The sequence below is a fragment of the Ipomoea nil genome, unplaced genomic scaffold (genome assembly GCF_001879475.1).
Source record: "Ipomoea nil cultivar Tokyo-kokei standard unplaced genomic scaffold, Asagao_1.1 scaffold2826, whole genome shotgun sequence".
Taxonomy (NCBI): domain Eukaryota; kingdom Viridiplantae; phylum Streptophyta; class Magnoliopsida; order Solanales; family Convolvulaceae; genus Ipomoea; species Ipomoea nil.
This window is the reverse complement of record NW_017619254.1, coordinates 1974586-1997992: the sequence shown is the minus strand read 5'-3', so window position 1 is coordinate 1997992 and position 23407 is coordinate 1974586. Positions and strand designations below refer to the sequence as shown.

Sequence of the window (23407 nt, the reverse complement as noted above, 5' to 3'; positions counted from 1 at the left end):
ATTATCAAAGCAATCATCATTCACGATAATTAGAGTCAAATTCAAATTAGTTTTGTAATAATAAGAATATCGAATTCAATAATAATAATAATAATAAAGTATTTATTATTATATTTAAAACTAAATATTCATAAAATTTTCCTAACAATTGTTATGAATACATATTGTATTGACACACATACATACAACATAGTAGATCTCATAAGATATTGAATAAAATGTTTTCTGCATTTATAAAAAGATAACACAATTTGTATAAAAATTTGTAATAAATCTTATACCGGTACGACATATCTTATCAATTTGTACTAAACTCTTCATGAATATAAAATACAGAAAGCATATATTCTTTTTGAAGTATTCAAAACTATTTCAATTTTTGTTGTTATTCAATTGTATATTACCCGCCAACCATTACTTGTGATGCCTGCTGACTTCAGATTCCTTTTCTTTTTTTATTTTCCCTATTATATTCTGTATTTGGTGCCTGGTTTTATGCCTAACTGCATTAATTTTTTTTATCCCACGTGTCTTCTAAATAAGATATATCGAGTCAATTTAATTTTAAAATTCAATATCAAATTGAACCTTTGTATACAAAAAGTTTAATTCAAATTTATATTTGTGATAGGAATCAAATCCCTCACCTATTCAGTGAATCAATGGCGAAAGTATTTTTAATTTTTATTTTTTTTGGGTTATAATTGAGTGATTGTAGTGCGTTCCACGTTTGTTTGATTAAAACCTACACTAGCTGTGATCATTGGATTCATAGAAAGCACAAATAAGTTTATAATTTAAAATTTTTAATAATAAAAATTTCTACAACTAACGAAATCCAACTACGAATTACTATTCACGAGTCATAACATCACAATATATACTGTACAATACAATGGCAAAATCTAATCAGATATTCAGAGGGCAACATGCATAAAAAAATTGAGTTAGTGACTAAACATGTCACCTTTTACTTTAAAGTCACGAGTTCTTTGACTGAGTAAATAATAGTATAGGAAATATAATACAATTTATAGTAAATTAAACATGAAATTGTATAAGTATAAATGACTACATTTTCAATATCAGAAAAACATAAGCCACCGGCTTGGTTTCTTCCCTAATTGGTTATTACACATTGAATGAAAGTAGAGACTAGAAAAGAGAGTATAATACTAGGAACTTTTCTGTGTCGACTGAAACGTATCAAGGAAATTTGTCCCTCCACATAGTGTTATGTTCATCTGTTTAACAACACAAAACAATCATGTACTCTACTCTGGGAAAAAAAAAAAAAAAAGGCATCTTGAAATGAAATTTACCAGGGAATAAGGTCAAAAAGGTTTCCTCCCATAGCTTTGATGGTTGCTGTCCTTGTTGTCTCCAAAGCCTCCAAAGCCACCAAATCCACTAGGGCGACTTGAACCAAATCCACCCGCCCGATTGGCTGGACCACTGGAATTCCCAAACCCACCTGAACGATTTGAGCTGCTCATGCCTTCAAACCCACCAGAATTGCGGCTTCCAAAATTTCCAGAACGGCCTCCACCATATCCACTGCCTGATTGTCCAAAACCAGATCTGCCAAACCCACCCACTTGACCATATGATGACCCTTGGGAGCTGCCACCAAAGCGGCCACCACCAGAGCGACCACTTCCAAAGCCTCCATTAGAGCCAAAACGACTATTGCCTAGTCCAATGTCACTGAACATGTTTGCTGCTCCAGCATCTACTTCAATCCTTGGGAGCTTTTATTAACCAAGGGATTTAAGTATTATTAATAAAGTTGCGATATCAAGTAGATAAAATAAATAAATAAAATAAAATAAAAAAACTCCCTACTTTAATCCTTGGTTTTACTAGTCAAAATAAGCAGAAATGTTCCCATTTGGCAAACACAGAAAGTAACTGTTTAATGTATAATCACAATAATCAAATTAAAGAAATCTTTACTCAAAATCACACAAGTTTATAAGCTAACTTAAAAGATAAACACAACACATACCTTGCTTTGCAGGCATCAATGCTTGAGACTAACCCATCAAAAACAATTAAAAGTTTAACTAATGAAATTAATAAAACATGCAAAGGACAAGCTATTAGATATTACCCAGTGATTACCAGCATTTCAAGTTACCATAAATTACTATTCAAAGTTTCACACTAGTAGACTACCAAACCACACAGCAAAAAGTAACAACCAAAGGCTTCCAAATAAATAGGTATACATCACATACACAGCTCATGCACGCAAACAAACATGTGTAACATTAATACATTATCAAGGAAGTTTCTCCTTGCAATAATAATAATAATAATAATAATAATAATAATAATAATAAAAAATCAAAGTTCGTATTCTTACCTCAATAAATTTGCATCCCACTTCGCGCTCAATACCTTTAACATCTCTCGCTTGCTGATTTGAATACATGAGGATTGCACTTCCTTTCTTGCCTGCACGTCCTGTTCGGCCAGATCGATGAACAAAGATCTCTGAAGAGTTTGCAAGTTCATAATGTATCACCTAAGAAACAAAAGCATTTAGGATAGCTCCCATTAACAGATGAAAAACAAAAGTGACTGCAATTCAAAATCTTTGGCATCAACTGAAACACCACTTAGGATATCAACTCCCATTTAAAAGACTAACCAGATCCACATTAGGGACATCAAGACCTCGGGCAGCAACATCTGTGGCCACCAATACATTAAAGTGACCTTCTCTGAAACCTGATAGTGTTCTCTCCCTCTGGTTTTGTGAGATATCCCCATGCAAAGCTTCACATTTGAAGTTTCTTTGCATGGCACATGCCAACCTATCAGCATCACGTTTTGTTTGAGTGAAAACAATACACTTCCCTCCTTTTGCATGTTCCTAAGAATACAAGGGAATGTTCTCATCAGTCAAAGATTTAGAAGTAGAAAGTTCAAAGGCCACAGTGATTTTATTGGTGTGCATGTGTGCTGTAGATCTCCTCAACTAACACCATGCATGATGTGAGGAATTTAGGCATTATACCCAACCTTTTTCATGTGTGAGTGAAGCAGAATAAATGGCCAGGATTTACAGCCATGTAAATTTCAAAACAGCAGTATAACAAAATATATCTGAATAAATTATCATATCTAAAATGCAGGGAAATGTAATAATAGAAACATACTGTTATAAGAGGGCCAAGAACTGCAGGTTTCTGGTGCATCTCACAAGCAATAGAATACAAGGAAATTCCATCAGCTAGTTTCTGATCAGAATTTCCAACCTGCAGCAAAAGAATACATCGGACAAATAAGTGAGATAGTATACCTCCAAGAATTTAATGAACTTACAAGTTTGAAATAAGGATATACTGTTGTATTTAAAGGACCTCATACTCACAAGATCAATCTCAACTGGATTTTTTAGGAACTGCTGGGTAAGTTTCAAAATCCAACCAGGCATTGTAGCTGAAAACATCATTGTGTGACGATTCTTTGGTGCATTTTGTAAAATTCTTTCAACATCCTCCGCAAAGCCAACATTAAGCATCTGGTCAGCTTCATCTAGAACAACAAACTGCAGTTCTGATAAATCCAATGAGCCCCTCTTAAGCAGATCAATAATCCGACCAGGTGTCCCAACAACTATGTCAACACCCCTATCTAGTGCACCCATTTGTTTTCCGATGGGAACACCTCCATAAACACACAATGTATCCAAATTAGGAGCAGACTCATAAAATTCCTTATCAACTTGTTTAGCAAGTTCTCTTGTAGGCGCCATTATCAATGCTAAAGGGTTCCTCCCCTTCCTGCATATTTGAGAATAGCCAAGCAGAAGTTAGAATAAATCTCATGATTGTTAACAAGAGGCATAACAAGGGACAAAAGAAATATACAGTATAGATACCCCATCAACGTGCCTAACTTAGGGTATACACTGTCATATATGCCAAATTATTGAATTGAACAATGAAAAGAAAATTAACAAACCCATGCTTCTCATTGTAACGAATGATCTTATCCATGATTGGAATTCCAAAAGCAAGAGTTTTCCCTGTTCCCGTCCTAGCTCGACCTATCATGTCAATTCCCTGCATTGCTGGTTCCAAAACTGCTCTCTACAAAAATAATAAATCAAAAGAATATTCCAATCAGCTAATCAATATGAATCTCTTTGGAAATGAAAATTGATTTCATAACCAAGTGATGATAGAAATGTAAGAGAAAACAATTAGTCATAAAAATAATAATAATAAGGTACACACATTTCAAGCAAAATTTATAAATTTTCCATTAAAATTATAAACTTATAACTGTAAACAGAAAAGAATATCTCCAAGTTTTTGGGTTTTGTATTGAAGACCTGAATAGGAAAAAGCTGAGTTATTCCCCTCCGTGCCAATGCAGAGACGACTTCTTGGGAGATGCCGAGCTTCGAGATCTCAAGCCCTTCATCCTCCTCCGGCAAACGAGCCACGGCCACTCCAGCGGCCAACGGGCGGGAGATGTGTAAGCCCCTCACTATTTGCCTCGGAGAAGGCGGTGGCGCCGTCGCCGCAGCCGAAGAACTCCCGAAGGCTGGGAAGTTAGACGCAGTGGCGAAATTGTGAAATTGGGGGATCGAGCAGCCATTTCTGGAAATGACGGCTTCAGAGGTCGACGACGTTGGAGAGAAGAGACGGGAAAGAGCAACAAGGGAGAGCTTCTTTGAGGGTAGCGATGAAGAAGACTTCCTCAGAAGAAGGCTACCCATGTTTAGAGAGAGACTAAAACCCTAGTAAAACCCAGGCTTTGACTCTCTGAGGGAGGAAGGGTTTAAGACCAGGAGGGAATGGGAAAGTCTCAAAATGGCTAACCAAACAGCCCTTCAAATATATAATATAATGGAGAAAATCATACATACATTAAAAAAAAAAAAAAAAAAAAAAAAAAAAAAAAAAAAAGAAGTAACACCAAATTTTTATATTATATGTTATAAATTTAATCAATCTTGGGGAAATGGTCAAATACACCATTCAATTTTACATAAGAAGTCAATTAGACACTTGAACTTTTGAAAGTTGCAATAGAGACATTAATATATTAATTTAGTGCATCAAAATCCAAAATCTTAATAGCGATTAAAGTTGCAATTAGGCCCATCTCCAACGGCAAAGAAGGCGACCGGTTTGGTCGCTTCTCCAATCGACGGAAACGGTGGTCGACGGAGACGGCGACCAATTTGGTTGCCTTTTTCGGGCTCCTCTGTTGATGGAGATGGCGACTAGTTTGTTTCCGGCAACTTCGTCAGAATTTTGCCGTTCGATGCATTATCAACCTGCTATTGCAAGTCACTACCAAGAAAAAGTTCGAAAATCTAATTGACATCTTACATAAAATTAGAGGGTGTATTTGACTGTTTTCTCATAAATCTTTAGTATTGTTACAATTTTCAAGGTTCATGAAAATGCTTAATTTTAGAAGCTCAGGAAGGTATGAGTAATTATTGATTTATTAAAATCAGTGTTGCTCATTGGTTGAGGCGGTTGACATGTATCACCATGATCAGTGGTTGAGACAATTCACCACTAAGGTGCTACCACTTAGGCACCGACTAAATCACCTAGTCAGCTGATTGGCTATTATTCCCTTATTTTTTAAAAGAATGATTTCATCAAAACAACATCGTTTTAAACGAAATAACCCAAAATTATTCAAACTCTAGATTTTTTGAAGTTAATATTTAATATATTAGTATTAACTATTAGAGTATTAAATAGTTTATAATTATCAAGTCTTAAAATTTTAAATAAATTTTTAAAAAATAAAAAATAAAAAAAAATAGACAAGCACATATCTACGCCAATTAATCAACCACCTAGGTGCAGGCGCTCGGAGAGCGCCCGAAGAATGCTTAGCGATTTTAAAAAATAAAAAATAAAATAAAAATAGACAAGCACATATCTACACCAATTAATCAACCACCTAGGTGCTAGGCGCTCTCCGAGCGCCCGAAGAATGCCTAGCAATTTTTTCAACAATGATTGAAATAGACTACATTTCTATAGCGCATTAAGCTCAAGACCACAAACCAATTCCAGAACAACTAGCATATTTAGGGGCTTAGGGCTAGTGGAAAAGCAAAATATTTATCTGTGTTCTCTTTAACTCAATAGGCAAATAAAATTTCTACAAAATCAACGAAAATACAGTCCCAGAAGGCGAATGTATAAGAAGCAAGTCTCAACATGTCTACGTCAATGCCTCAATTGTTCTAATGACATATAACCACCGCTTTGCAGAAAGCAGTAATCAGTAAATTATAGAAGCCTCGGTTTTATCCAAGGAAGTTGATGATCACCAAATGGAGCACCAGATTGCAGAGAACAAAATCTGCATAAGCTCGTTCTGGAGGCAAATCCTGAAATAGAAACAAACATATAAAGCAATGAGAATCAACCAACATCATGAATCAGAAATTTGAAAGAGAAATAATTGTTGGCTTATCATACCAGTACGCATTCCAGATTTTAGGGTTTAGGGTTAAATGGTTAATTATACACTAAACTTAGATACTCAGTGCTAGAAAATACAAGTTCTCCGACTTTACTTCATAGTTAGGTTTGTGAGATTAGAAGCAATTCATATGAAAATGACATCCCAGTTTCCCCTTTCATTGCATAGCAGGGGAAGGAGTCCAAAGAGAATGCTTACCTTAAACTCCTTGTTCTCTTTGTTTACTTGGATTCTAAGACAAACTGCGAACAAAGACTCCATTCAGTCAGTTAAAAAAAAAAAAAAAAAATTACTCTAATTATTAACACAAGATATGCAGAGAGTAGATAATTGTGCTCACCAGCTAGGACTGCTGTCCCTATACAAGAAAGTACCCCTGAGAGAAAGGAATTGAATGGAAATGATCCAACAATGGCCATGTACACCACCTAGTTATAAGAGAAATAAAACAAATTACAAATATATGGGAACAAGGAAATGAATAATCCCAGTCAAAACAATATATAGGCATGATAGCTCAATCTGATAATCACAAAAGTAAGAAATTTGTGAAAGTAGTTGCAGTGATGTATAGACAACCAGTGAAAGGATAATAATCAAAGCTCTTTAAACAGTGCATCAGTCTTACCGAGTCTGAGACAGTATTTGGTACAAAATATCCATTATCATTTAGAGTAATTCATGAAAATGGCAGAAAATCCACTGTTTACACAGCTGTTACTCAAGATTCTAAATAAATTGATGCTTTATCAATAGAACAGACTCTAAGAAGAAGCTAAAGCTGATAATAAACTGCTGTTTAGACCAATGCCCAATTACACCAACCCATCCTAGTGATATATCTAAGAAGGGCATAATATCTATGAAGCTGTTCTACTTGTGAGTGAGAAATAAAATTAAATGTCATCTCCATTACTTGAAATCATAATGTTGCAAATATGGTAACTCATTGACTGTCAAGTGGTGGATTCTTGTAGATAACCAAGTTCCAGAACACACAAGAAAACACGAAGTGAGACCAAAAGTGTAGACTATTTAATGGTCATGTCTTGCTCTTGCAGATTACTAGCCCTCAGAAAATTCATTTTTCTCCTCATTTCATTTGGAACACTAAGCACACTCAAACTCGAAATGATGGCTATTGTCACCATGTAATATGTGACCATATCTTAGCAACAATTAAAATTCACACCCAATTTCAAGAGATCACATTAATAGGAACATCCATTTTACCCAAATTGCACAGAACTCTTCAAATTGACCATCCAACATTTGGAGGTTGACTCGAAGTTTATAATAACATCATGTTAATCGGATAATTATACCGGAAAAGGGATCACATCAGCCCCAAAAAAGGGCGAATTAGCAGATCTATACTATAAGATTAGTGTACGGAAAAGCACAAAATGGGTATAACTTGAGCGGAAAATGCAGAAATTACCTGAATTACAGCAGTGAAGAGGGCAAACATGACATACAGATCAATGATCTGAAAAAAAATAAAAGAGAAGAAAGAAATCATTGCTGGTTCAGCTATATACACACAAGGAAATACAAACGCAAACACTTAGATAGACAGAAGATAAAAGCGGTCGGGGTGTACCTTGAGGTTAGTAGGAGTGGCGGCATACGCAGAGCGCAGAGAGTGGAAGAGTGCTTGAGCATCTTTACCTGTCGACGATCTCGCCATCTCTCTTCTTCTGCAGTCTCTCTCTCTCTCTCTCACTACGATCTCTATGGACCAAATAGACTGAGTTCCGCAGACTCAAGTCTAAAAACCCTCGCTATTGACTGAGGAGTGAGGACTAATAATAATTATATAATAAATATATTTTCAGTAATAACAAATCAGCAAGGCCTATTAGCTCAGTTGGTTAGAGCGTCGTGCTAATAACGCGAAGGTCGCAGGTTCGAGACCTGCATGGGCCACTATTTTACGTCATTTTTAAACTCCCCAAACGCAATTTTATAAACACTTTTTTTTTTAAAAAAAATGCAATTTTATAAACTTATATATCCCTTTTTGGTCGCAGGTTCGAGACCTGCGTGGGCAATTATTTGTATTATTTTTAAAAATACTCCCAAACACGCAAATTTATAAACTTATATATCCTAACCAAACCCACGGCACTTGCGAAAATGATTCCTCGTTAGCCTTCCCTTTTAAAATTTTTAGTACGGTGTATACACTTTACACGAAAGGTTCAGGTACCAAAGAAGGCCAAACACAAACAGGCCAAAAAGTGCGATCAAAATAAAGTACATAGGAAATTCAAGACTAATAAGGATGAAGCAGCCAATTCACTCCCAATGATTTGTGAAGAATTCAAGTCGAATCTTGTGCTCTCCATGACTCCATATCAGTGTTTACAGCACAGATTTGATTTCTCATGGATATACTGCTAATCACAAAAATCCAGCAATGCACGTCCATCAGCAAGGTTTACCAACAACCCCCCGGAAAGGGCTAGTCATGCTGTTTCCTTGCAGAAGATTGCTCAGAGAGATACCTATGTCATAATAAGGAATTCGCTTTAGTTACAAATATGCACGACAGTTCCTAACTCTACTATTAACTATTAAGTCATTGCCAATGAAATCTGCTAAATTGGTAAGCTTGAGGACCCCTAGAGTGAGGTCAAGTAAATTCTACTGCTCATGCAACATTAATCACAAACCAAAGATGGAGAAGCATAAACTACTGCAGTCATGAGAAATAAAAGAGCAGGCCAGTGGCCTTGTTATAGCTACTAATACTCAAACTTAATGCAGGAAATAAATTGACTACAAACTAGCGATATAGTAGACATCAATCGGCATATAAATGGGTTATAATAGGTTGCACAGCTTAGGTGATTCTTACTTTCCAGTGTAGAACCCAGCAGAATACCATGCACGCAAAACTTCCGAAAGATCTGTTTCAGCCTTGGTTTCTTCCTCTACATGATCATTGCTCATATTCGGTGATGTATCATTCCCTGAATGCAGAATAATAATGTGGTATATTCAGGAATGAAAGAGTTGCAGGACAAATGAGTCTACTTTCTATTCAAGTTCATTGCCATTGCCTAGTGGTAATAACATTCTAGATCTTCAATTCAGGAAAACTGGCATTTGACAGTTGTATATTAATAAGGCATTTGGCATAGCAACCCCTGGACACCCAACTAAAAGAAAAGGAACTGAAGGGCAAAGATTTGCCACTACAATGTTGAACATTCTTCTTAAAATAGTAAAGAGAAAATTTTAAATACTTCCATTGAAAAAGGCGAGAGATATGCAACAAAATAACATTGTGATTGACAAAGAAATGAAACATAAAAAGTCAAAAGAGAATGATATATCTCCTCTTTTTCTTTTGGAGTTTCAATTCATGACTATGCTAGGCCTGTAGGAAAGGAGTGATATAATTAATCTTAAGAGTTTTATATCCTCCCTCTTCATTACCTGATTTGAGGAAGCTTTGAGAACAACACATACTACTAATAAACCACTATACATGCAGGTTGTTCCTTTGCAAAAGCATTAAACATACCTAAATCATGTCCCAAGGAAGAAAGTGCTTTCTCTGCGGCATCCAATGCTGTTTTAACAACATCAGGCTGTTGAAGAGATGTGGAACTCTGATCATGACTGCTTCCAGCAGCATCAAAGTTTTTATTAATGCAATTTCCATCCACACAACAAGAAGGTGATGGAGTCACCGAACTCTGGCATCCATATGGGCAGTAAAAAGCGGTGGGCGTAGAGTTAGAAGTAGGCGCTGCATAAGTCTGATGCTCTTGAGAGGTTAAGGTACTATGACCAGGGTACTCATAACTCCATCCACAAAATTGGTAAAGTTGCTGCAAGGCTTTTTGCCTCTGATCCTCAACTTCATAATATTTGTTCAGCAAGACGTTGTAATCTTCTACACTTTGAGAGTTTACAAAGCTTGTGGGTTTATCCTGGGACTGCTCAAGACCACTTGCCTCTGCACAATAATTTTGTTTTACAGGTGAAACAGTACTAGTTTCCGCCATTTCTATCGTCTTAGTTGATAAAGCTTTGCTGTCATCGTCTGCCTGCTCGTGTCTGTAACAATACAGCAAACAATCAAGAAAAGTAGTATTTATTATTATTTTTTTTTTTAAAAACAGTATATTTAGTTTAAGCATTTGACATTATGAGCTAGCTTGTGTCACCATATTTACATAGTATAGGTGAAGTTATACAACAAAATTTCTTTCCAATCTTCTATATTTAATCTGTTATAGAAAATTCAACAAAAAGGTGGCCCACTCTTGGTCCACAAACTCAGGTTTTAAAATGCATATCACCAACTACTGCCCCATTATGCCATGTGAACTGCTCCTTGGATACTGCATTTAGTATTTTAGTTTTCAGTTAATGGTATGCTAACTACTGAGTCTCAAGTATTCATCTTAACCATTCAATAAAGAATGGCAAGATATCAAGCAAAGATCAACATGCAAATCATTTTGTTCAAATTATGAAGGGACCTTCTTGCTTCGTTGCTTTCATCTTCCACAGCAGATGAATTCACTGGTGCACTACCAACCCCACCAGCTTGGTTATGCTTGACCTGGAAAACATATGAGAGAATACAACACAGGTGAACACTTAAGCAAAAGGGAATATAAGAAAAGAAATGCAAATATATTAAATAGCTAAGAACAACTAATTGATTCCAACTGTTTTATGCTAACAAGTAGCAATTACTTTTTGATATGCCAACAAGGCAACAACATGGCATATTGGAATGCTGAGCAAAAAATATAGCATATATCGATGCAAGAGCAATAATGTTTGTAACTTAAAGTTCATGACTGAATTAAGAAGACTAAGAGCTAGGCAACAAGAAAATTCAAGATACTAGAAAAGTCAAGAAAGTTTAGAGGAATTGAAGCAACTGTGGAAGAGAAAAGAACGATGATCAAGAATGAGCAAATAAAAGCAGGAAGTAAAAATCACTTGATTCAACTCTGGCATATAGCACCCTCTCTGCTAGGCCCATCTAACTTCTTAGTTCCAACCATATGCAATTCAATGCAAAAAAAAAAAAAAAAAAAAAAAAAAAAAAAAAAGATTCACAATAAAATCGCAGCCTATGAGTGGAAATGGCTGCAGAAGGACCATTCAATCAGCAGTTGATCATTTCTCTGTATTTCTTTACTTAATTGGAACTGTTTAGACAACTTTATTATATCCATTAGTACAAAATCAATCTATGTATCTGTTTTCCACGGAAACTACATTCAGAACGCAGACAACCCGTGAATTAACCAGACAAGAATCAAGATAAATCTTGAAATGGGCATTGATTAAACGAGGCAAGAAACTGGAGTTGCTTCTTTCATTCCTCTTAGAAACCAGAGCTCTAAAGCCTCCTCCCACGAACTTCCTATTCAAAAGTTAACATATATGTACGCACACTTCTTTTTGTATGTATCGCGACAGAGAGTGTTGAGAGTAATAGTGATTGCTAGGGTTCTTGAGAGAAGAGGAGATTTTTGTACCTTGTATTTGGAGATAGCGTCATTGAAGGCACTGATAAGCGCAGAATCGTCCCACAAATCATTTCCGCCTTTGCCCATTTTCGCGCGTTCTAGCTGTGAACTCTCAGTTGAAGCTCCGATGAACCCCTCCTATATGGCGCCTAAAGCCTCTCCAGTCTCCACGCAAGGGTTTAACGAAAATGATTATATAGAAGAATAGAAGCCGTTTGCCGTTTCGCGATAAAGGATTTTTTAAAATAATAATAATAATAATATTCTTGTTGTAATTGTAATATAAAGTTACATAATATTCCAATACTCAAATTCTAGATAGTGTATTTAAAATTACAGAAATTATTTTATCATTATACGGTTATACCATGGACCTTGAAGTTTATTTAATGTTTATTTTTAAGTATATTATCAAAATATAAACTTTCAGTATATTAAAAATTAATATTCAACATTCATGAGCGTGAGGACTCCCCCACTAATATGGTGGCAATGTTATTAGTGAATGCAACCGATGGATGGCAAAACAATGACAAATCAAGGTAGCTCATGTTTATAGAGAACATAACAAAGTGGCTGATTTATTGGCAAAGAAAGCGCTAAAATTTAATAGGGGCATACATTTACTAACTCAATCGGAGATGACGTTCTCGAGCTTTTGAACGATGATTTGATGGGTGTACCTGTACCCCAAGTCGTCATAATAGATAGCTAGTTTTGGGTTTCCCCCCTCCAACCATTAAAAAAAAATATTCAGTATACTAATAATGGACGTTTATCCATATTCACATTGCAATGTAAATCATGGTCTATAGCATAATTTGTCGTAATTCTTGGTAGGAAAAAATTCACAAATTATTTAAAAAGAAATTAAAAATTCAGTTGAAACTTAACATTACAAAATAATTAAATAAAAAAATAATAAGCTTTTGAGAAGAATAAACGGGGAACGTAACATGATTCTAATACTAAAAGGGCACGAATTGTGGTTTACTTCTCTTGTACTATTTACGGGTATAAGTACTTCCTTATGGCTATAATTAAGGAATAAAATGTCTTCCGTATTTTTTTTTAACAAATAATCTCATCCTATCACTATTATTGTGCTATTGGCTATTGCTAAGCTTCTTTTTTTTTTTTTTTTTTTTTTTTTTTTGTCATAAGAAGACTCTAAATGTATGAAGCACCTTTAAGCGTATATCATATTCAAACTAATCCTCGCTCGAATTGGAGCGGCCTGATTAAGGAGCAAAGTGTTGGTCAGGTTAGTTTTTTCATATGAGAGAGAGTTTGAACTTTCGACCTCTCTTAAGGGATGAGAGTGTGCGGCCACTCACGCCAACCAAGTTAGTTTGCTATTGATAAACTTTGAGTCTATGATAGATTTATTTTCCAGAAATAGCAGAATTTGCCCAAAATGGGTAGGGAATCAATGTATAAAATTCATATATGATAGCAGAAATAGCTGGTTTTGCACATCTAGATTCCAATCTTAGCAAATTGTGAACTTTGGTCAACAAAACTTGCTGTTTATGACAACAAAATCCCATAAAACTGGCAAAAAGCCTTGTACTACAATGCAGAAGATACATCAGGATTTGATGGATCCCACCCTGGAGGTTTGATATCCGGCCAGTCACCTCGACACCCTAATCTTACGTATAAACTCTTTTTACCTGCAACAAAAGAAAACAGGAAATCAAACGGTGCCATATGGAGTTGCAGACTATCAAAACTGACTGACTGAGAATTTTGAAGTTGCACCATGAAGTCGGAGCAAGGACTAGAAAGGCCAGAGTACCTGTAAGGTTTTTATCTGACAAAATTAATTGTTTTAGGGCACTAAGTGAAGCCTGAGCAACTTTCTTGGAGTAAGTGGGGTCCCAACCTGCAAGCTTAACTACTACCTCAGCATTAGAGTAACCTTGAAGATCATCTTGCATCTGCATTCTGGCTTCCTCTTTTGCTGTATCTTCGTCTGAAATTGAAGTTCACGAAAACCAAATAAAAACTGGATTTAGTATAACAAGGGAGTGAGGTCTTCTTGATCAGTCATGTTCAAGATGAGTGGGGACTGGCAAGCCACAATTTCTATTTGCAGCTGCAAGTTATCTGTCAAACCAACCCACTGGTGAAAATCCAAGCTTCTTTACAAGCAATGGTCCTTTTTCTCAGTTAACAGGTCAAATGAACCAGATACTGCAAAATACACAAAGGAACTTTGGTTGCTTAGTACAATTAGGAGTGTCAATGCGGGCTGGCCTGCTCCATTTGCCTACCCCATGGGGCGCGGCAAATTATACTGTGGACTGCGGTCCACAATACATTGTGGTCCAGGCATCAAATATGCACTGCAGTTTCATTTCAACACAACTACAGTATCATTTTGATATAACTACAGTTTCGCTGGACAATATACACTCAAGTATGTGAAATTGTTATTCAGTTTCATTTTGTATACACTGCAGTTTCATTTCAACACAACTACAATTTCATTTCAATTCAATTGCAGTTTCATTTGATAATATAATAAAAATAAATACGTGAGACAATGTCAGTTTAGATACAATATAGTCTGCCGTTTTGGACCATGGTCCACAAAGCTTTGTGGACAGTATAATTGCTGATGGGGCGCTAGAAATTTGGCGGGCCGGCCGGCGAAGCACACGTGCCAAACTTCTTTGTTTTTTCTCTACTGATTGTCTGATTGAGATTAAGTGATTGACACATCTAATTACATGCCATATCATACACAGTACATATTTTCATCAAGATCAAGTATAAATTCTGGATAATCTAGTAGGAATTGAAATATTAAGATAGATTGAAATTAAAGAAATAAGAAAAGTGGCAATTAGCATTGTAGAGAAACAATGGATGTTTAGTTGCTTAATCGGAAGAGGAGAAAACGTTGTTACCAGTAGCTTCAGATTGAGATAGCCAAACTGTGAATCCTGCAAAAAGATGCCTCCATTTGTTGGCTCTTCTAGCAGCACCATGCTTCTCTCCTAATGTCGCAATTACAGCACGGGCATGACTGGAACATGAAGTTTCAAATAAGATGCCTATACTTCTCAACATTAAAGAGTGATTATGAATAGGGTATCCAGGGAACAGTAAGTACCTACTGAGGCTTTCAAATATGGCACTCTCTGACTCTGCCACGTTATCTGAGCCCTCCCTACTTGCCCCTAAATTGATTACATTTGTTAATGCACTGCAAAATGTGGTGCATATAGTTGGGAGCATGAGCAGCACTGTTATATTTCATATCGTATGCTAGAAGGCATGGTTCTTTGAATAATTGCTTATGATGTATCTAAAGGATCTTTCAGATATAAACTCTAAATAATAGCTGAGATAATTAAGCTCATATAACGTAAAAAATTCAACACAATGAGTAAAAAGCGGTATTGAATTGCTACAGAGGTTGGTAAGACAAAAGCTTTACATATAACTCACATGAATCAATGGATTCCTTGACATAAGTTTCCAAAAGTTCCATTGTAGAGAGTGGAGTATACCTGACAACCAAAGTACCAAACCATTGCAGCCGACAACTTTTATAGAGAGAGACTTGAGTTAAAAAAAAAAAAAAAAAAAAAAAAACACTAAAATAAAAGAGCTTGGATGAACCACATAACTATGCAAAAGCACATCTGGTGTGTCCATATATTCATGTCCAAAACTGCCCAAGTATGAATAGACAACTATACAGCTATATCCAAAAGGAAGAGAGGCACATACCCAAGACCAACTGCAAGTTCTCGAGCAATTGTCTGATTGATTTCTGTTGATTCTCCAACTAAGTATATTGATGTTCCTTTCAGAAGTTGCTTAATTCCTGTTGTTAGGGATTCCCAGGACTCCACAATGTCAGGCCATTTCAGTTCTGGATCTTGTTTCTTCAGGTTAATAACCAATTGATCATCATCTATATACCTGAGTAAACCAAACAGTTAGAAGAAATATATAATTGCCAAACTAAATAAGAAAACGATAAATTATAAACCATGCATACCATATTGTCTCTGTAGGCTTTATCTTCCCATACAGAGCACTGGTCTCCATGAGAGTCTGAAGAGATCCATATTGCAGCATTCTAATAGATAAAGAACTCTCATTTGCATCAACAGATATATCATTAGAACTTATGTCTCCGTTACCAAGATCTAATCGCAACTCCATCTCAGACGAACCACTATCATTAAACTGCAATTTACAGCCATTTGACATCAATATGATAATGCCAACCAGTCAAATAATTTTCAAATATCATTTAGGAACTGAAAGAAAATTCAGATAAAAATAAAAATGGAAGGCCCATACCATTTTATTTTTTTTTTTGAATACTACTGACTCTATTACAATGCAGTATAAGGGAGCAACTTGGTGACATTGGACCACAAGGTCCTTGGCAAGGCCCATACCATTTAAGTATCCTTATCATTCTAATGAAAATATCCTCCAATTACAACCCACCACCCCCACATCAAACTTATTTCTACTATTAGCTTTAAAGCTTTAAGTTCAAGGATTTCAGGAGCTCAAGATATGGAAAAGGAAAAAGATAAAAGCTGCATTCTTTACCAGTGAGAAACTTAGAGCAATAGCTTCTAAATATATGATTTGTAAAGTTTGTCACAAGAACACCACAATCATAGGGGAGTACATTAAAGTATTTAATTTGATTATTGAGATTATTATAGATTAAACAATCTACTATTTTATATGTTTGGTAAAGAAAACAGATTATGGATAGTCATAAAGAGTTTTTATTGTTAAGTCTCATATTCATGAAGTGGTAGTGGCACTTTTATGTAGTGATTTTAGTAGGGAAAACACAATTTGGGTAATTAGTAAACACATTCTAGCTTATTTACACCAATAAATAGTAAGCTTTACCAAACGTCACCATTTAATTAAAACTCATTAACTGAACCCCAATCCTAAGCTAAGATTCTAAGAAGCACAAAATTTTGCATTTAAATTAAATAAAACTCATATTCTTTATTTTCTAGAATTGGAATCACAAGTTCCACTCCCCAGAACGGAAAGCGGATAAGGTTTTGGTGGAACAAATGAATGAATAAGCAAAAACCCAGACTATAATTTGGAACCAAGAGAGTAGATATGCATACCTCATAATCGGTCGTGTTTGTGAAGACAGTGGGGAGAGAGCTGCAGAGAGGGCGAGTGGGTATCCTGGAATTGCAAGAAGCCAAACGGCGAATTATCAAAGAATTGGGCGTCGAAAATTTAGGGTTTGAGAAGGCAATGAAACATTTTGGAGAGTAAACATTGCAAGTTTTGATAGTATTGTACGGGACTAGAAATGAGAGAGTTGCTGCTGCTGAGGAAGTGGCCATTGATGAAGATAGCAGTTATTGTGGTTACTGCCTATCACCCAATATACACTCATTTTCATTCTCAATTTATCTCTCGTTATTTGTTTTTCTTATTATATTTGAAATCTTGATATTTTTTTTTAAAACAAAGACAAATCCAAAGTCACTCTCAAGAAAAATAAATCATATTATAAAATATGCGATGTGTTTGATAGAAAGAATATTGACAAAAATCAAACTCATGATTTTCTATATTACAATTATGTTTTACTCAATCACTTGTATTTTTTTTTTTTGAGTTTGGAATCTTGATTTTTAACCTCTAACAGGGCGTTTGGTTGGAGGGGGGAATTATGTGGGAAAGGAATTGTAATTCCATGGGAGTTGAATTACTGGGAATAAAGTGAGAATTTAAATTCCAGTGTTTGGTTGACCGGAATAGAATTACTAGGAATTTCAATTCCAATGTTTGGTATACATGGAAATTGAAAGGGAATAAGTAGTATAAAGTAAAAAATGTCCATTATTGTTGTTAGACATTAATTTTAGGTTAAAAAAGGAATGAGTAATTTTGACTCATCAGTATCTTTTTTTCTCAGGAATTAAAATCCCAGGGGGGACATGGGATTTTAATTCCATGAAAATGGGGGAATTGCAATTTCATGGAATTACAATTCCATCCAACCAAATTACGGAATTTAATGGCCTTTGGAATTATGTGGGAATTAAGTGGGAAGGGAATTTAAAATCCCTCCAACCAAACGCCCTGAAAGGGAAGATGCATGCAATCATTATATGTTGGACCAAAATTCACCATGAACAATGTTGACCATAGTCCATATTGTATTACATATAATTAACATATTATGTATTTTCATATAACAAATTACATACTAAATCCTAATTCGCGATATAATTTGTGAGAGATGTGAAATCCTTGACATGATTAACACCAATATAAATTACTAATTTCAATTTTTATAAATAATTAGTAAGTATTGATATTATTCTGTTTGCATTGTTGAAAATTTTAGTTAAATTAACAATTCTGAGTGGCTATTTTGTGGTACAAATATATATGGGATTCCATTTCCGATTTGGGTCGGATGAACGTATATTCGTATTCTTTATTGAACGAAGAAATTGATATATTATATGTTCAAAATGAATAATTGTTGAATGATAATTTTTATAAATACTTATTACTATCGGACATGCTTCTTGTTCAAACAGACAAGAAATAATAGGGACTCAATACTCTCGTCAATGCGTGAACAATACAATTTCCCGATATTCTCACATAGCAAACCTTAACATATGTCATGGTATGAACTAAACTAACACACTCTTGGATTGTAAACAATTTAAAACAATTTGCTTGTTGACTCTTTATGCTTCATTACGTTGAAAAAGTATATTTGAACAGATACTATAATGTAACAGAATTAGTAGCATTCCAAAAAAGAAATAGTTTGCTTGTGTTGCAAATGAATTCCATTTTGCTGTATTATAATCAAAGAGTTTCGTTAATAATGTCACGAAGAAGTTCAATCACAATTGCGGGGATAGCTCAGTTGGGAGAGCGTCAGACTGAAGATCTGAAGGTCACGTGTTCGATCCACGTTCACCGCAATTAGTTTTGCTTTATTTATGAGAAAATTACAATTTTGGTAGTATAACTTTAATCGACACGAAGTAAACAGCTTCCGTTGTCGTCCAGCGGTTAGGATATCTGGCTTTCACCCAGGAGACCCGGGTTCGATTCCCGGCAACGGAATTTTTCTTGTTTTGTTTTCCCCTTTTGGGCGGAAGCACCGGCCCATCATCCATTAATGGACTTGCAAAGTTGGAAATTCCAACTGGCCCAAAATTGGGTTACGAAGGATATAAGCAAATTATTGGTCCACACAATGCTATGTGGACCATACTAAAAGGTACATTTTTAGTATACTAGAAATATATTTTTTGTGTAATAAATATACATTATACAAAATAATGTACAATTTTAATATACTAAAAGTAAATTATTTGTGTAGTGAATGTATATTATTTGATAGTATGGTCCACACAATAATGACTGACAATATGTTGGGTTTTTTTTTTTTTTTTTTTTGGACGATGAGAAAATCAAGAGTCATTAACTTGAAAGTGCATACTAAGTAATTTCGATCAAGAAATTACTGATCATTCATATGCAAAAGTTATATTTCACTCATTTGATCACTCTGTTTTGGACATTTATTTAAGGATGATTTGCTTGGCAATTTAATTCTTGAGTAATTTTTTTTAAGAACTATGTGGAGTGAATGCAAGTTTTGTAATATACTATATATCAACATCAAATTAAACTCAATAGCCAGTGATAAAATTGTTAGAGTGAATCCAAGGTTGAGCTATCCTTATCCGTGTAATATTATCTCACTTTGAAAAATGAGTCATGCTTTCACAGTTTCACACCATCATATTTGTAATTCATTTAATATTTTCTCTACGTCCTTACAATTTCAACACACTATTAAAAGTGGGTACATATTTCACACCACATTTGAAAATTATAATATTTCATCAATATTATTATTATTTAAATTATTAAAAACTAATAACAATAAAAAAGTGAGAAAAACCCCCTCTCCTATTTAAAGTATTGTACTTTTGTCACACTTTTCAAGATTTGCAATCCTTACTAATCTGACAAAGATTGCAAGTCACCTCATACTTTAAAAATAAAAAAATAAAAAAAAATTACTCCGTGGTTAATAAATAGTGGCATGGCTTATGTCATATCACAAGTAATTGTAATTTACTTTGAATCTAATACAAATGTGTGATTGAAGCTTGCATAAATAGACTTATAGTTGTATTGCATGTCCCAAACTCCCAATCATAGCACAAGTGTAAGGTAGCTAGTTAAGAGTTTCATTGTAAGACTCTATCTCAATGTAACACACAACATTCGATCCCTATTGCATCTATAACTTTCTTTGCAATCTTTTTTTTTTTGAAAGTACCTTTCTTTGCAATCTAGTTCTTATACTATGAGTTAATTTTTTGTTCTATACCTAGTTAAAAATATCTAATTTCATCATAATTTTGATTGGTTTAATCTTAATAATAATATATATGTATATTTTAAAATAACACTAAGATGAGCAAGTGAGCAACCTAGACGTGATACACTACTGTTGCCAGAAGATAAAAAAGGCAAAATAACGTGCCTTTAATGGGTGCTAATGTGATAAACACGTGCCAACATTATTTTTTTAAAAAAATAAAATTTGAGACTCACTTTCTTAAAAAAACCTTATCTTCTTTCGTGTAAATATAATTTTTTTTTCTCTTCTTTTTCTTTCTTTTATCTTAACTCTCCTCACAAAAATCCTAAAAAAATCACTACTAAGAGCATCCACATTAGTTTGGGAGAATTGGAGGATAATGTAAGAGTGATTAGGAGAGAGAATGTGGAAAGGGGAGAAAAAAAAACAAAAAAAAAAACCAAAATCAAAAAATCAAAAACGAAAAAAAAAATAAAAAAACAAAAGAGTTAGGCGCGCCGTTCGGCGCGCCTGACTCGCCCCCATGTGGGCTGGCTGCTGTGCGCGAAACGCGCACAGCAACCCATGCTTTGTTTTTTATCTTTTTCTTCTTTTTCTTCTTTTCTCTGCCATTATTTTGAAATTTGCAGATGAATTCTCCCCTACATTAGATATAAACTTGAAGTGGGAGAATTAATGCTACAATCTCCCCATATTATCTACTGATGTAGATGCTCTAAGAGTAGTTTGATACCATACACTTTGCAACAAGGGACATGTATGATGGGTTTATTCAATCACATATATATGTAATTATTACGTATACACATAAACACATAGATACATATATAGAAGTAATTTGTAAGAATGAATGTGATAGTAGGGAGGGGGGATAATAAATTAAAGAAGTGACATATAGGAGCAGTAGATGGACAGTGTGGGGGGGGGCAAAGTGGTCAGTGAGTCAGGTGATGGATGGGTCAATCATGATGCAATGAATTACTAAATCATTGAATGATATTTGGTCCCTCCCTCCACCCTCTGCCCTCTGCAACAATTACACACTTTTTTCATCAATTAAATTGCCAACACACTTCACTTTACATCAAACAATCCCATTTTTTCTTCTTCTCTCCACAATTCTGCACCTCACATTGCCTTAATTAGCTTGCATCAACTCACATTATATATATATATATATATATATATATATATATATATATATATATATATATATATATATATTCTATGTAAGTGCACAACCAATCAGTGCAAATTAATGAGTACTTGTTATTATTGTGATTACGTGCTTTTTTAGTTATAGTAGTCAAATTTTGAACTAACGGGTCGGAACGGTTGAAAATTAGTTAAAATTATCATGAAAATGGATTATTTTGATGCAAAGTTTTGACTAGGGTTAACTTTTAATTTGGGTTGAATTAAAGTATATTTGGGTTTTCCCAAATGAAAAGTTTAATTGGATATATTATATTCTCGAAATGGATAATGAGTGAATGATAAATTGATTCTTAAAATTGAACTCATTTAAGTTTAATAAAAATGGAGTTATATGAAGGTTTTTAAGTAACTTTTGTTGTTGAAGTTGACGCCTCCATTCCACAGACCACAAATTATGGATTCTATGGTGTTGTTGTATTATCAAATAATGGTAATTTTGTGGCTGCAAAATCTGGTCCCATTCGATGCTTAAATAATCCCCATCTTGCGGAGGCAATGACAATGAAGGAGGCTCTTTCATGGATTCTTGTGCAAGGTTGGTGTAATGTGATAGTTCGCTGATGGTCAGATGGTGTGTAAACTTCTCAACCAGGACTGTCTAGAGTATTCATATGCAGGTTGTGTTGTAAGGCATTGTCAGAATCTCAAACGACACTTTGAATCATCTATCAAGTATGTTTCTCGATCAGTGAAGTGTGCTCATGCTTTAGCGAGGGTTCCGAGTTCTCAGTCTGGTCATATTAGTTGGTTTTCATCTATTCTTGTTGTATTGAACGTTTTATTTCATGATAATAATACTATTGCTTTGGTTTTCAGAAAAAAAAAAAAAAAAAAAAAGAGTAACTTTTGTCTCAAATGGGAAAAAGGTGTGAATTTGCAATAGTATATATACAATTCTACTTTTTGATCGAGGAGATTGAATTGCATAGCATAAATGATCTTTCTTGCATGCAGAAAGGTGCAATGAGCCCAAAAAGTTTGGACTTGGGTGCACTGTTGTAAAAATCAGCTTAGGCGGGCCACCTAGCTAGGCACCTATCAAGCGCTAGGCGCCCTAGGCCAAGTGATTTTTACTCTTAAGCGGACATTAGTTGGCTGGCCGATTAGCCGCTCAAGTCCCCCAACTCGACCAACTCGTCCAAGCCCAAGTCAACCAACACTAAGCGCCCCTGATTGCACGCCCGACTAGTGCCTTCTATAACATTGTTCGAGTGTACCCGAAACGAATATTTATCTTTTTTTTCCGAGAAATAATCATCTTTATTTTTGAATAATTGTAAAAATAAAAAAATGATCAACAACAACTATTTCGCGAAACCAACTTGTTAGTGCACAAGTTGTCCAAGAGAGGATCACATTCATGAGTCACTGTCCATGCTGCGAAGCAGACAGACCCCTTTACTTCCCCCCAAATACTGCCTAGATAGACCCCTTTAATTAATTACTTGCCCCCCAGATCAGACGGCCAAATTAGATAGAAAGATGAAATTGAAGGCAGGGCGATGTTGACACGCGTCCATTTTCGCAGATACGTACACTGAGACTAAATGATAGTGTAATGATGCTTTAACATTATTTTGTTGGGCGGTTAAGAATAAAAACACAACCCCCAACCACTGCCAACTCTCAGCTGTCGCAGCTGCATGCAACACTTTTCTGCACATCAGAGCTGCACCAACAAGCTAAGGCCCCTATTTCTTCCATCATCTACCAATGTAATGTATATACAAATGCAAGGTTATGTATACATATACATAATACGTATATACTACGCGAGTGTTTGGTAAATGACTGTTAG

General features: G+C 35.0%; 4 protein-coding genes and 3 non-coding genes across 8 annotated transcripts; 3 read left to right on the top strand and 4 right to left on the bottom strand.

Annotated features, from left to right (window-relative positions):
* Positions 1-947: 947 nt before the first annotated feature.
* LOC109158875 (DEAD-box ATP-dependent RNA helicase 53-like) lies at positions 948-4840 on the bottom strand. Of its 2 annotated transcripts, XM_019306762.1 has the most exons (9): positions 4349-4840; positions 3976-4103; positions 3383-3794; positions 3168-3266; positions 2657-2881; positions 2369-2530; positions 1425-1751; positions 1323-1391; positions 948-1244 (listed from the first exon to the last, which is right to left on the bottom strand). In XM_019306762.1, exons 1-8 carry the CDS (start codon positions 4736-4738, stop codon positions 1335-1337), a joined length of 1800 nt encoding a protein of 599 aa, XP_019162307.1. In that variant the 5' UTR covers positions 4739-4840; the 3' UTR covers positions 948-1244; positions 1323-1334. The 2 variants fall into 2 exon arrangements, with proteins under 2 accessions (XP_019162307.1, XP_019162306.1); XM_019306761.1 differs by having other exon boundaries at positions 1323-1751; positions 4349-4839.
* Positions 4841-6096: 1256 nt separating this feature from the next.
* Positions 6097-8262, bottom strand: LOC109158885 (dolichyl-diphosphooligosaccharide--protein glycosyltransferase subunit DAD1). The gene is made up of 5 exons (XM_019306778.1): positions 8084-8262; positions 7922-7969; positions 6821-6908; positions 6679-6722; positions 6097-6385 (listed from the first exon to the last, which is right to left on the bottom strand). Exons 1-5 carry the CDS (start codon positions 8168-8170, stop codon positions 6302-6304), a joined length of 351 nt encoding a protein of 116 aa, XP_019162323.1. The 5' UTR covers positions 8171-8262; the 3' UTR covers positions 6097-6301.
* A 73-nt stretch (positions 8263-8335) lies between these two features.
* On the top strand, positions 8336-8409 carry TRNAI-AAU. The gene has a single exon. It is a non-coding gene; the product is annotated as a tRNA-Ile (tRNA).
* A 202-nt stretch (positions 8410-8611) lies between these two features.
* Positions 8612-12191, bottom strand: LOC109158666. The gene is made up of 5 exons (XM_019306558.1): positions 12000-12191; positions 10983-11065; positions 10016-10554; positions 9344-9458; positions 8612-8990 (listed from the first exon to the last, which is right to left on the bottom strand). The coding sequence occupies exons 1-5, from the start codon at positions 12075-12077 to the stop codon at positions 8948-8950; spliced, it is 858 nt and encodes a 285-aa protein (XP_019162103.1). The 5' UTR covers positions 12078-12191; the 3' UTR covers positions 8612-8947.
* Positions 12192-13412: 1221 nt separating this feature from the next.
* On the bottom strand, positions 13413-17429 carry LOC109158637 (probable inactive shikimate kinase like 2, chloroplastic). The gene is made up of 8 exons (XM_019306524.1): positions 17132-17429; positions 16012-16202; positions 15738-15932; positions 15453-15514; positions 15115-15181; positions 14909-15027; positions 13792-13968; positions 13413-13666 (listed from the first exon to the last, which is right to left on the bottom strand). Exons 1-8 carry the CDS (start codon positions 17357-17359, stop codon positions 13563-13565), a joined length of 1143 nt encoding a protein of 380 aa, XP_019162069.1. The 5' UTR covers positions 17360-17429; the 3' UTR covers positions 13413-13562.
* Positions 17430-18897: 1468 nt separating this feature from the next.
* TRNAF-GAA lies at positions 18898-18970 on the top strand. The gene has a single exon. It is a non-coding gene; the product is annotated as a tRNA-Phe (tRNA).
* Positions 18971-19043: 73 nt separating this feature from the next.
* On the top strand, positions 19044-19115 carry TRNAE-UUC. The gene has a single exon. It is a non-coding gene; the product is annotated as a tRNA-Glu (tRNA).
* Positions 19116-23407: the final 4292 nt, after the last annotated feature.

Excerpts from the sequence above, each read along its gene's own strand:
- LOC109158885 (XM_019306778.1), bottom strand. The coding sequence starts at position 8,170 with ATGGCGAGATCGTCGACAGGTAAAGATGCTCAAGCACTCTTCCACTCT. Across the intron at positions 7,970-8,083 it reads CCACTCCTACTAACCTCAAG|ATCATTGATCTGTATGTCAT; the intron begins GTACACCCCGAC and ends ATTTTTTTTCAG. Across the intron at positions 6,909-7,921 it reads TCTTCACTGCTGTAATTCAG|GTGGTGTACATGGCCATTGT; the intron begins GTAATTTCTGCA and ends TCTTATAACTAG.
- LOC109158637 (XM_019306524.1), bottom strand. The coding sequence starts at position 17,359 with ATGGCCACTTCCTCAGCAGCAGCAACTCTCTCATTTCTAGTCCCGTAC. Across the intron at positions 16,203-17,131 it reads CAAACACGACCGATTATGAG|TTTAATGATAGTGGTTCGTC; the intron begins GTATGCATATCT and ends TGTAAATTGCAG. Across the intron at positions 15,182-15,452 it reads CAAGGAATCCATTGATTCAT|GGGCAAGTAGGGAGGGCTCA; the intron begins GTGAGTTATATG and ends TAATCAATTTAG.
- LOC109158666 (XM_019306558.1), bottom strand. The coding sequence starts at position 12,077 with ATGGGCAAAGGCGGAAATGATTTGTGGGACGATTCTGCGCTTATCAGT. Across the intron at positions 11,066-11,999 it reads ACGCTATCTCCAAATACAAG|GTCAAGCATAACCAAGCTGG; the intron begins GTACAAAAATCT and ends TATGTTTTCCAG. Across the intron at positions 9,459-10,015 it reads TTCCTTGGGACATGATTTAG|GGAATGATACATCACCGAAT; the intron begins GTATGTTTAATG and ends TTCTGCATTCAG.
- LOC109158875 (XM_019306761.1), bottom strand. The coding sequence starts at position 4,738 with ATGGGTAGCCTTCTTCTGAGGAAGTCTTCTTCATCGCTACCCTCAAAG. Across the intron at positions 4,104-4,348 it reads CTCAGCTTTTTCCTATTCAG|AGAGCAGTTTTGGAACCAGC; the intron begins GTCTTCAATACA and ends TTATTTTTGTAG. Across the intron at positions 1,752-2,368 it reads TGGGATGCAAATTTATTGAG|CTCCCAAGGATTGAAGTAGA; the intron begins GTAAGAATACGA and ends GGTTAATAAAAG.